At 39.2% G+C, this 13,138-nt stretch overlaps 1 protein-coding gene and 1 long non-coding RNA gene across 2 annotated transcripts in view; one reads left to right on the top strand and one right to left on the bottom strand.

The window, feature by feature from the left end:
- Rbl2 (RB transcriptional corepressor like 2) overlaps positions 1–13,138 on the bottom strand; it is a 51,164-nt gene that overhangs the window by 2,216 nt on the left and 35,810 nt on the right. The window contains exons 18-21 of the mRNA XM_036187642.1: positions 6,934–7,005; positions 5,464–5,569; positions 4,347–4,549; positions 3,623–3,787 (exon numbers count right to left, since the gene is read on the bottom strand). Of these exons, the coding sequence (XP_036043535.1) occupies positions 3,623–3,787; positions 4,347–4,549; positions 5,464–5,569; positions 6,934–7,005 (546 nt within the window). The remainder of the gene's footprint in view (positions 1–3,622; positions 3,788–4,346; positions 4,550–5,463; positions 5,570–6,933; positions 7,006–13,138) is intronic.
- Positions 2,600–7,257, top strand: LOC118583898. Its single transcript, XR_004944982.1, has 2 exons — positions 2,600–4,354; positions 6,893–7,257. It is a non-coding gene; the product is annotated as an uncharacterized LOC118583898 (long non-coding RNA).

The following is a 13,138-nucleotide window of genomic DNA, read 5'->3' as shown; positions in this document are numbered from 1 at the left end:
TTAAACCAAGGGCATAATGCATTCCAGATAAACATTCTACTACTGAACTATACTCTAGCCCATCATTTTAATTCTTTACTCTGAAATAAATTGAAATTTTAAGTTAAATCAGTGTTTTTTTTGTCAGCATATGTATTTCCAAAAATTTAAGTGTCATAAGCAAAGCTTCCTTTGATCTCTTCTACCCTTTCCCTTCTTAAAAGAAGTCTAGTCTGCATTTGCTGTCTCTGTGGGTCTCCAATTTACCTCAATATTCCTCACAGTTCAAACATTCAAATTTTAACATTTTTTGGTGGGGGAGGGGTACCAAGTTGTATATGTGGGATCAGAGGGAAACTTTCATACTTCTTGGTGGTTTTTCTATAAATGGTGCATACATGGCTTCTTTATTGTGCCTTATTACAATGACAGAATCTCCAGCCAGAGATAAACAGCAGTGAGAATGGACACTGGAAGGGAGGCTTTCAGGGTCTCACCGTTAGAGATGATGTGTTGGCAAATCTGCACCAAATCACTTCTTCCAAAGATGTTTCTATTGAACTACAAAATGATTTATCTTTACATTTTTTTGAAGAGTTTATATAGAACTGGCATTATTTCTTCCTTTAATGTCTTATAGAATTCACCATTACAGCCGCCTGCAGCTACAGTTTTATTTGAAATGTTTTTTTTAAACTAGAAATTTAAGACTGGTATGGTAGCCCTGCTTGTTATCCCTCCACTTAGGAGGCTGAGGCAGGAAAATTGGCAGGAGTTTGAGGTCAGCTTGGACTAGTGTGTGAGATCCTGTTTCAAAAACGAGTGGGCTGGAGGGATGGCTCAGAGTTTATCTTGCAGAGGACCTGGGTTTGATTCCCAACACCCACATGGTGACTCAACCATCTTTAACTCCAATTCTAGGGGATCTGATGCCCACTTCAGACTTCCCCAGGCACCAGGCACACAAATGGTATACATACACAAATAAAGGCAAAATACTCATACACATCTAAAAGCAAACAAATTTAACATCTAAAAGCAAACAAATCTAATCAATACCAGGCTCCTAAGGCTACTTCTTAGTGTAGGTACATCACAGAGTCTGTCTATTTCTTCTGTGCCTCCACATTATAGGTATGAAAGTTACTCCTTAACCCTCAGCTACTTTTCGTGTATTGGCAGTGTGTCGTTTAGAAATGTTGAGTGATATAACATTTACCTGTAAGCACTATTTCAGCTATAACCTACTGCGGTGGTTGGAATGAGAATGGCCCCCAGAGACTCATAAATTTGAAAGCTTGGTCACCGGAGAATGGCTTTCTTTGAAAGGATTAGAAGGTGTGGCCTTGTTGGAGGAAATGTGTCACTGTAGGTGAGCTTTGAGTTTCAAAACCCGATGTCAAGTCATACCACGCCCCCTTCCCCTGGGTGCCCCCCCCATGGCTCATGATGTAGAACTCTTAACTACTTCTCCAGCACCATGTCTGCCTGTGTACTGCCATGCTCTCTCCATGATGAGAATGGACTACCCTGTGAACCCCAAATTAAATGCTTTCCTTTATAAGAATTGCTTGGTCATGGTGTCTCTTCACAGCAATAGAACAATGACTAGACACATTCAATTTTAATATTGTGGATTCTCATTAATATAAAATGCTTTCCATTTTTCTTGTGATATCTTCTTTGACCCACAGAAATCTGATGTTTAGCTTCCAAAACTTTGGAAGTTTCCAGATAGCATTCTTGTTAATAATTTCTGATTCATTGCCATCATGGCCAGAAAAAAAAAAGGTATTATTTGAAACCTTTAATCTACTAAGAATGTGGGGATGTGATTCAGTGGTAGAGCACCTGCCTAGCATGGCCAAGTCACTAGACTGGTCCTCAGCACTGTATTAAGACCTGTCTTTATAGAGTATGGTCTATGTTGGTAAAAATGTTCTAATGCAACTGGTGCTGTTAGTTATGTTCCCATCTTTTTTATATTTATTAATTTTCTCTACTCTTAAATCTCCCCTCTCATCTCACGTCTCTCCTAATTGAACGTAGAGCTTCATACATGCTAGGCCAATGCTTTAGCACTGAGCAATATTCCCATCCCAGGAAATGAATCTCTTGTACATGTATTCATTGCTCTGAAGTCCAGTTTTTCTGTTACATAGCTACCCCAGTTCTCTTTTTACTTGGTGTTAGTATGGTATTTTAAACATTTTCTTTAAAACAGCCTTATCAAGATATAATTTATGTACCATATAGTTCACCCATTTGAAGTGTGACTCCAGTGATGTCTGCATAGTACAACCATCTCCACACTCAACCTTGTTGCTCCTAGAGAAATCTTTCCCACTAGGAGAAATGCTTCCTTTTCTCCTAGGCAATCACTAATCTACTTTCAGCCTCTGCAAATATGTACCTAAGTAGAATCATATGTAGTCTTTTATAACTAATCTCACTTACTGACATGTTTTCAAGGCTCACCCACACTGAATCATGTACTAGTACTTCATCTTTGGGGGCCACATATTTTATTCATCAACTGCTAGACATTTGGATTGCCATCTTGGAACTTGCTCTGTAGAGTAGGCTGGCCTCAAACTCAGAGATCTGCCAGCCTCAGCCTCCTGAGTGCTGGGATTAAAGGTATACACCACCACTGCCACACAGGATTACCATCCTTTAAACTGTTTGTGTCTTTACATTTGAAGCAATTGCATTAAGTTTTTACATCTAACTTCAGGTTGTCTTAGTGGGGTTATTTGTGAAATCTACAAACAGATTGACAGCAGTTGATCACAAAAGCAATTGCAGTGGGATGATCTTTTGATATTGGGACAATATTTCCTATAAAACTGGGTTTGCAGTTTTAACCAAATACATTCCCAAATGGATTATGGGGGGGGGGGGATGAATAAAACAAGTAAAAGGGCTGGGGAGACGGCTCAGTCAGCAGAGCTGTAACAAGCCAAATATGGTGTCTGACCTCCAGTGTCAACAATGTAGGCACCACGCCTGCCTTGTATAGTAGTACGGTTCCCCAGCACAACCCAGTCAAGAGGGCGCATTTGCATTTGGTTCGTCCTAGCCCCTTCAGTCCCCTCTGAGCCTGTCTACGCTACAACCAATGAGATAGCCTTTTCCTTAAGGATGTCACTTTCTCCCTCTTCTCTGCTTGTTGGCTGCATTTCTACTTCTCAGGAAATATGTAATTCTTCACCGTCAAGCCTCAAGCTTCCCAGCTCTCAGACTGAGGCAGATGCTACCATATGTCTAACAATGAGCTCTCCATTTTTTCCTCAAATAGAGTCCAAAAGACAGACACTCTGTTGCAGAAACAGAACTTGGTAACCAGTTTAGGGGTCCAGTGTTTCTATTCTGAATAGAAAAATAAAATCTTACAAATAAACAAAACTCCAAAATAGGAATAGGAAAGGAATCCATAAGAATGGACTTGGTTCCCCTACTTTATTTCTAACCCTGATGTCCTCAAAACTCAAGGCAGTTCACCCTGGGTTTTTTCCTTTGTGACTTTCTGCCTTCTGTTGCCCGGCAGTTGCTAATGCTCTAGGAAGTACTTACACTTAGCAAAAACTCCCAGCTTCCTAATGCATGTTAGAGCTAGTGAAAGCCATTCATGTAGTCTTACCTTTGATGGGCTGTCGCTGAAGTAGTAAAAAATCTTCTCTCGCGGAGAAAGCATGGCTTCGTTTTTATGTGGGGAAATGTAGATAGGATGATTTTGAGATAACTGTATTCGGCGAGGGGAGCCTGTTCTTACAAATGGATAGGGAGAGAGGGGAGGAGTGTCCATCTGTTGAAAATAAAATAGTAATTCTGAGAAAAAACCTTCTCTAGCCAAGTTGTATTAAAAGTCATCTATTTTATGGAATGAAAAGGCATAATAAAGCAGAAGCTGACCAGCAGTGGATCAGCAACAACAAAAGAAACTTATAACAGCTAACACCTATGGGGCTTGGTTTCTGCCAGTTCCTCTGTTGAGCATTTTAATACATCATTTAAGCCTTACAACAACCAGATAAACTATTAACTACTAGTCTCTTAATATATGAGGTGACAGAAAGCAGAGTTTAGTAATTTGCAAGGCCATCGCTGTTAAATCCTGCACAATCTAAGCCCATGTGGTTGCTGTCTCCTGTTCTACTAGATGTAGAGAATGCTACACATTCTTATTCATACTACTGAGCATCAGCAGAAATTATGTTGATTAGGCAAGGTACTTGGGTTGGAGACTTCCTTAGTTTTATTTAATGAAAGAATTATCTGTTTATAGTTTGTGATGGAAAAGGTCAAACGAATGATTCCTCCCCCTCAAGAGTAAAGCAGCATCCAGTGGTCCCTGATGCACTTACGTTTGCCTGTGAGTACTTCATGGCAAATGTTTGGATTTGTTTTATGTAGATGTTGTTGTAGAACTGAATGAGGTCTCCTCTTTCCTCCTCCTCAATGTCACTGTTGGCACCTGTGAGCCGAGTTGGTGTAGGAGGGGCACTGCTGGGCTGTGGAACTGGTAAGGTGCTGTTTGACCTCATAACTGGACTGGAGTCTCTACTGGCTGCAGCCAAAAAAACAAAGGATGTTGGTCTGGATTGTTTGAAAAGACACTTCACTAGGAAAAGGGGGAAACAGCTCTATGTGTGCATTAGTCATCAATGGCAATAAGCAGGCACTCTGGGTTTAGGGGTTTGGTGTGTGTCATTCATGTGTATGCAGGTGTACATATGTGTGGAGGCCACAGGCCAACCTTGGGTACCATTCCTTGGGAGCTGTCTACCTTCTTTTTTTGAGCCAAGGTCTCTCAGTGGGACCTGGGGCTCACCAACTGCACTAGCTGGCCAACCAGCAAATCCCAGTGATCCACTTGTCTCTGCCTCTCAAGAACTAGGATTACAGTGCTTGCTATCATGCTGGCTTCTTCCGTGGGGACTAGGGATCAAATGGGTCCACACCCTTGTGTAGTACATAATTTACTGACCGGGCTATCTCCTCAGCCCTTGGTTGTATCATCATCATCATCCAATGAGAGAAGGTCTCACTTTACAGTCCAGGCAGGTCTGGAGCTTACAGTCCTTCTGCCTTAAACTTAGTATAGATGAGATTACAGGCATGGGCCTCCACTACTGGATTTTGAGCTCTGTTCTTTATATTGAGAAACAAAGCTCAAAATACTAATAACTTTATTCCCTTATCATAACTGCACCACAGGTTGACTGTGTAGTTACACAGAGAGTTTCTATATCACAGGTCTAACCAACAGGCAGGCTCTTTGTGGAATTCAGGCTAGAAATTCCTGTCTGAAACATGTTATTCTCTAAGTGCCTCAAAGCACTGGAATAAAGGACAACTGACCACTAAGTTTATTCCAACAAAAAATTTGAGATAAACTACTTCTATGCATATTTTTTTATTTTATTTTCTTAGTCTTCTTGGCCTAAAAATTAAATGTTCCTAAAGATCTGTCTTATTTACCTCGGTCTTTACTTAGTTCTGTTGGAGAATTCTGGTGGCTTCTGCTGTCACTGCTGCCAGAATTTCTTCTTTTCCTTTTCCCTTTGATCAGAACACTTCTGTACACCTTTAAAGAGACAGGGAGAAGAGGACAGAAGCTAGCATTTACTGACTCTACGCTAGAGGGTAGGACCTTAACATATGACACTTGCTTCTCATGAAAATATACTTAGTGATGGCTGTCTTCAGGGAATGTTAGAACTGCAGCCAACTTAGGCATTGTGCATGTCTGTCATGCCAGCACTCACAAGGCTAAGGGAGAAGTGTTGCAAGTTCAAGGCCAATTTGGGCTACTATCTCAAAAGAGAATAAAATAACAAAACCTTTGATCTAGCCAGACAGACATGGGTATATGTTCGCACACACACACTACTTGCTAAAAGCAATAAATACTCTGATTCTCTAGAATTTGGTGTGAGTACACCCTTTAATATCAACACTTGGGAGGATGAGGCAGGCAAAGCCCTGTGGATTCAAGACCAGCCTGATCTACTCAGTGTGTTCAGGCCAGCCAGGGCTATATAGCCTGTCTCAATAACAGTAACAAAACCTTGTGATCTGGGTCACAGAAGCTATTCACTAACAGTTGGCACTTATATTGGAGCCTATCTCACTTCCAGTTCAAATACTGCCTAAAACACTACAGAGCAGTATTAATACCAACTATTAATTCAAGTCATTTTAAGAAACAAAGATCTAGGGTTGGGGATTTAGCTCAGTGGCAGAGCGCTTGCCTAGCAAGCTCAAGGCCCTGGGTTCGATCCTCAGCTCAAAAAACAAAAACAAACAAACAAACAAAAAACAAAAACAAAGATCTAACAACATTCTTGGGTCAGTGACAAAGAGCCATGTACAAGATAAAGTGGGAGTTTAATTTTCAGTCGTCATTGTCTTAGTTTTATTACTGTGCTTTTACTAAACCAGACTTAAAGGTGACATAAAAATCCATTAACTTCTAAATTTGTATATAGTTTATGATTCTCTGAATTAAGAAGTATGTCACAGGCTAGAGAGATGGCTCATTGGTTAAGTGAACTACAGGCTGCTCTTCTAGGGGATCCAGGTTTAATTCTCAAAAAACCCACATGATGGCTCACAACAGTCTAACTCCAGTGCCAGGGGAGGCAATGTTCTCTTCTGGCCTCGAAGGGCACCAAGCACCCATGTGGTACACAGATACACATGCAGGCAAAACACCCATATTCATAAAAGTAAATATTTCCCATCATTGCCTTTGGAGGAAGAGAACTTTAAATAATTTGCATGAAATTGTATGCCAGTGATGTAAAAAATGAAAATAGCCAATCCTATTAGATTCTTACTTATAAATCCTAGCGGGGATAAAGGCACAAAACTAACTATAGCTAATTTTTGTTTTAATTCATCACAGACCTAAGCTTTACTTTCAGCCCTGAGAGAAAACATGGTTACCTGGCTCCGGGCCTGTGGCTGAGTCCTGTAACAACGCATGATATTCTGGAAGGATCTGTCTTCTTTTGTGACCTACAAACAGTGAGAATACTTAGAGAGATCCACATCAGGCATGACAGTGAACAGCTCAGTGAACCTGTTGCCACTATATTCAGAGACTCTGTAGAACAAATGAACAGCCATCTATTCATGAAAACCTCAAATTTAGTGTGCAGCCTGGTATGGAACCACAGCCTGGTATAGAAAAATACAGTAACTAAAATGAGAAGTTGACTAGAAGTGGAAGTTGGTAGATCTGAACTGGAAAAGAAAAAAAAAAAAAAACCATCAACAAACTTGCCTAAGGAGTATATTGTCTGAAGAAGAGAAAGAAAGATACACAGCCCCAGAAAACTGTTGGACATGAGGAAGCACGTCAGCTTTCATGGAACAAGAATGTCAGAAGAAGATAGAGGCAGAGAAGCAAGACAAGATGTTCAAAGAAATAAAGACTAAACTGAGCACCATGATAGGCAGAGGCAAGAGGATCAAGAGTTTCAGGCTAGCCTGGGCTATATAGCAAGACACTGGGGTAAAGAAAGACTGATAGCACCCAAGTTTATGTTAAAACGTTAATGCATACATTCAGGAAGCTCATCAAACAGCAGACTGAATAAGAGATCCACACCAGGTTTATCAGATTAAAAATGTGTAAAGCTATAGAAAGTATTGAGAAAATCATTTTTCCTTTACAGGGAAAGTCAAATAAGGTAGGAGCTGACTTCTCTTCAGAAACTATATAAGTGGAACAACAGATTCAGAAAGGTCAAAAAGAAAAGCCTCCTGTATACTGCAGAGCATTCTTTCAGAAGTGAGTAAACATAGTAAACCCTCATAGAAAGGCCATAGAAACAAGTGATACAAATACACATGAAAAGGGCACTTGTAAAGCATTACCATATTGCAAAGACAGGGTAAATGCATATTTAATTAAAAACAGCAATTACATAAAATAAAAATGTGTATGATGTGTTGTTGTAGCTGTAACAGAATATACATTTATCAAAAATATACAAAGGAGGTGGGTAGGTTATTACACAAGTGACTGCAGATGCCACTTAAACCCACAGGAACCAATAAACAGAAATGTAAGTAAGGTTAATATGACAGCAGCTATAAATACATACCTTTTCCTGACTCCTTGAAAAGTCATACCATTGAATCAAGGTAATAGTGGATTTGCAGTACCTCCAATGGAATATATATATATAAATATATAAACAAGACCTTCACAAAAGATAAATGGGAAAAGAGAACACTAATGCATATAAATGCATATATATCTTGCTGACATGAATTTGAAGCTAAGTTCTTTTTTTTTTTTTTTTTTTTTGTGGAGCTGAGGATTGAACCCAGGGCCTTGCACTTGCTAGGCAAGCACTCTACCACTGAGCTAAATCCCCAACCCTTGAAGCTAAGTTCTAAGAAGTTAAAGTGTGTGTGTGTGTGTGTGTGTGAGAGAGAGAGAGAGAGAGAGAATATATATATAGCAAAAAGTAAATAATACCTAATGCAAAAAGAGAAATAAAGGAACAGAGACATACAAAAAACAGAATGCATGTATATAAAATACCTAGAAAACAAGTAGCCAGGTGTGGTGGCACGCCTTTAATCCCAGCACTCAGGAGGTGCAGGTGGATCTCTGTGAGTTTGAGGCCAGCCTGGTCTACAAAGCAAGTTTCAGGACAGCTAGGGATAGCCGTTACACAAAGAACTCTGTTTTGAAACACCAGAAAAGAAAAAGAAAAGGCCAGAAAAGAAAAGAAAAAAAATGCAATAGAGTCAGTAACAATAAAAATGGATTAAACACAAATTGTAAGACTGGGAATAAATATCAAACTATATTGTTTTGGGAGACACTTTACTTTAAAAATCCAAATATGTTTGACAGTAAACAACACATAAGTTCACTATACAGTAGTCAAAAGAGCTGGGTATCTATAAGCTATTAAACTGTAAAATGGGTTTTAGAAACACAAATATTAATGAAGAGTTAGTTCACTTCATAATTAAAGGATCAATCCATTAAGAAGCTATAAGTAATAAACATAAGTGTATCTATTAATACAGCACCAAATACATGAACCCCATAACAATATAAAGATTTCAATATAGAACTTTTAGTATATGTGCTGCCAAAGCGAGCACTCAATATAGAACTTTTGACAATAAAAGATCTAGATAGAACATCAAAGAGAATGTTTTAACAAGTCTATTAAACAACTTGACCCAACAGACATTTAGAAAACACTATTTTCCTGATGGCAATAAAAGAATTACTTTTGTTAAATGTGGAAGGCTAGAGACACTGCTCAGTTGGTACAGTGCTTGCCTGTCACACACAAACCTTGGGTTCAATCCCAGCACTGGGTAAAATGGCATGGCTGTGCACACCTGTAACTCTAGCACTTAGGAATGGAGGAAGTGCAAGCCCCTTTTGGGCTATATGAGACCCTGTCATCAAGCAAACAGAAACTCTGGATACATTTAAAAGAACTGAAATATATAAAATGTTTTTCCTACAGTGAAATGAAACTAGAAATCAGCAACAAAAGTCTGGGGAACTCACAAAACTGGAAGTCACATGGCCCTACAGATGAAATAGAATTAAATACAAATTAAATAGAAGTCATGAAAATCAAGTGTAATTTGAGATAAACTACATGCCAAATTATGAGATGCAGCTAGTAAAATGCCCACTTTTGCAGTTAGTGCCCATACTCACAAAGGATACTGAGATACTGTTTTTTAAAAGACACTGAAAAAAATATAGCATTAATCAGTTACCTAACCATCTAATGCATTAGGGAAAAAAAAAGTCCAAGATCCTCTGAGATGACCCAATGGGTAAAGATGCTAGGATACAGGCCTAATGACCTAAAGGAAGAGAGAACCACCTCCTGGAAATTGTTCTTTGACCCTGTCCACATGCACACACTCACATACAGAACAACAAATAAGTGCAATTTTAAAAAAGGCCAAAGTTAATTGAAGGGAGAAAATAATGCTAGGGTATGTGTTAATAGAGAAAATAAATGAAACCAAATAGACTTAGAAATTTTTAAAATTTACAACCTTTAGTTAGATAGACCAAGAAAAATAAATGACTACAATCAGAAATGAGAGAAGACCTTACTCTAGACCTTACAGGACAAAAAGGATTACACGTCATTAACTCAGGAGACAGACAATGTCTTTGAAAGATGCACACTGCCAAAACTGACTATAGAAAAGACAAGTGACCTGAATGGATCTATAAGAAAAATGAGGCTGAATTAATCAATAAATTACCCACAAAGTAAAGACCAAGCTCTAGTGGCTTCTTTGCTAATATAAGCTTCACAGAGAATAAGAAGAAACATTTCTTTTTCTAAAAGGCCAGATTTACCCCAGGAACAAAACCAGACAAAGCCATGCAATAAAATTCCAGACAACAGCTTGTGAAAAGCACAATTCTTCAACAAAGTAGTAAACCATACATGAAAGCCAAAATTAGCACCATAATTAAAAAGGATTTGCAAAGAGAATGCAAATGATCTACCATGAAACCCAACCAATGAATATACAAATCATTGGAGTATCAAAACGCACAATGAACACTGAAAAAAAAAAGGCCTTTAATAATATCCAACACCTTTTAATGAAACAACATTCAATAAGCTAGGAAGATAAAGTAACTTCTTCACAGGATGAAAGCGGTCTACCTGAGGATACAGGTGAGGTGGGGGATATACTTAATACCATATTCCAATCGTGAAAGACTAGTCATTTTCTCCCTAAGACCAGGGACTATATAAAGATTTCTCCTTTTAACATTGTACTGGATGTCCTAGCCATGGTAATTAGGAAGGAAAAGTAATTTGGACAAGCAGTAGTACAATTATTAAAACTGCATAATCTGAACATAAAAAAGTCAACACAGAGCCAGGCAGTGGCACATGCCTTTAATCCCAGCACTTGGGAGGCAGAGGCAGGTGGATCTCTGTGAGTTCAAGGCCAGCCTGGTCTCCAAAGCAAGTTCCAGGAAAGGCGCAAAGCTAAGCTACATAGAGAAACCCTGTCTTGAAAACAAAACAAAACAAAAAAAAGTCAACACAGAATAGGATTAAAATCCACTGCACTAAGAAGTTCAAGTCTGGAGATTCAGCTGAGTGTAGAGTGCTTATCTAGCATTCTAATGGCCCTAGGTTCAATCCCTGCACCAAAAAAAGCCAATCAGCTTATCAAAGTTGCTGAATACTAAGTCAAGATAGAGAAACCCAACTGTTCATTTGCTTGCAATGAATACATCAAAATTGAAACAGTTGTATTTACAATACCTTCAAAAACATACAGGAAAATTAACAATGCAAGAGTTTACACTCTGAAAAGCACAAATCATTTTTAAAAAATTGAAGACCTAAATAAATGTGAAAACATGCCATATTCATGAATGAAGACTGAAATTAAGATGATTAAACTCTCCAAACTGATCTACAGACTTTCAAGTGACTCTTCTATGACAGTGACAAACTAATTCTAAACTTTGATGGAATTCCAAGGGACTCAGAATAGCTAACATCATTAAAAGAATTATAAAGTTAGGATTCACATTTCCCAATTTCAAAATTTACAAATAAGCAAGAGTCATCAAGAGTGTGGAGTACTACGTATGATGGGTGCAGATCAACATAATAAAATCGACAGTCTTGGCATAACCCACATGTCCATAACTACATATTCCATGGAGCATTCATTCAGAGGGGACATGTGTCTTAAATAATGGTGTGGCAGCCAGAAAACAACACAAAAAGACGGAAACTGGACTTGAATCTCAGGATAAGTCAGAAACTAGAAAATTCAGAAGACAGTGGTAAAGCTTCATGATCCTGGATCTCAAATTTGGCAATGAACCCCCCTCCAAACATTAATAAATCTTTTTTTAAAGTATTAATGAGAAACTAGAGGAATTAAGAGTTTCATATGTATATAGGAATATAAAATGGAACCATACTTTGTAAAGTAGACTGGTAGTTCCTCAGTGTTTCAACAACAGTTCCCATATGATCCACAGACCATTACTAGGCATTCACTCTTGAGGGAAATGAAAGCCTGCAGCTACATAAATCCCATCCACAATGCTCTCCACAGGTTGTTCAGAGAGAAACAACCCACCTGTTCATTAATAGGTGGGTAAAAATACTGCCCAGTATCTATCAAACAGATTATTCTAAAACTCCCAAGTATGTAATGACTGCACATAGTTGGAAATGTAAGTCTCAATGAATAGCTATTAAAAAATATTCTGGATTATCCTGTGTGAGGTAATCCAGTCTGAGAAAGACAAACATGGTATGTGCTCACTCACAGGTAGATACTAGCTGTAAAATAAAGGATAATTTATTCTACAATTATCCTTTGATATGCTACAATCCACAGACCCAGAAAGGCTAGGTAACAAGGAGGGCTCATGGGGGGATGCCCAGATCTCCCTCAGAAGGGCAAATAGAAGAGATTTCATGAGTGGACTGTGGGCAGGTGGGGATGGTTACATGAGTGATGAGGTTGCAGGGGTGGGCAGAGGAAGAGTACTGAAAGAGACTACTAGAAGTGGGGGTGGGGGGGGGGGGGTCAGGGTCAGGTGAAAACCTGGCAGAAGAGAATCTCCCAGGAATCTATAAGGATGGCCCAGCTAAGACTCCTAGCAAGAGCAAATATGTAGCCTGAACTTGGCCATCTCCTGTGACTAGATTGGTGCCTAGCCCAATTGTCGTCATCAGAGAGGCCTCATCTAGCAATTGGTGGAAACAGATGCAGAGATGCACAGCCAAACATTAGGCAGAGCTCAGGGAATCCTGCAGAAGAGAAAGGATTGTAGAAGCTACAGGACATCACAAGAAAACTCTCAGAATCAACTAACCTGGGCTCATAGGGACAACTAGGGGGCCTGGATGGGACTGGCCTAGGTCCTCTGCATATATGTTACAGTTGTGTAGCTTGTTTCTTTTATGGGACTCCTGACAGTGGGGCAGGACTGACTCCGACTCTGTTACTGGCTCTTGGGACCCTATTCCTCACACTGGGTTGCCCATGTATTAAGCCCAGCCTTAATAATAATACATGGGAGGTGCTCAGTCTTCCTGCAACTTGATACACCATGTTCTGTTGCTATCCATGGGAGGCCTGC

The sequence above is a fragment of the Onychomys torridus genome, chromosome 5 (genome assembly GCF_903995425.1).
Source record: "Onychomys torridus chromosome 5, mOncTor1.1, whole genome shotgun sequence".
Lineage (NCBI taxonomy): Eukaryota > Metazoa > Chordata > Mammalia > Rodentia > Cricetidae > Onychomys > Onychomys torridus.
Note: the sequence above shows the minus strand (reverse complement) of the source record. Positions and strands in the feature narration are given on the sequence as shown.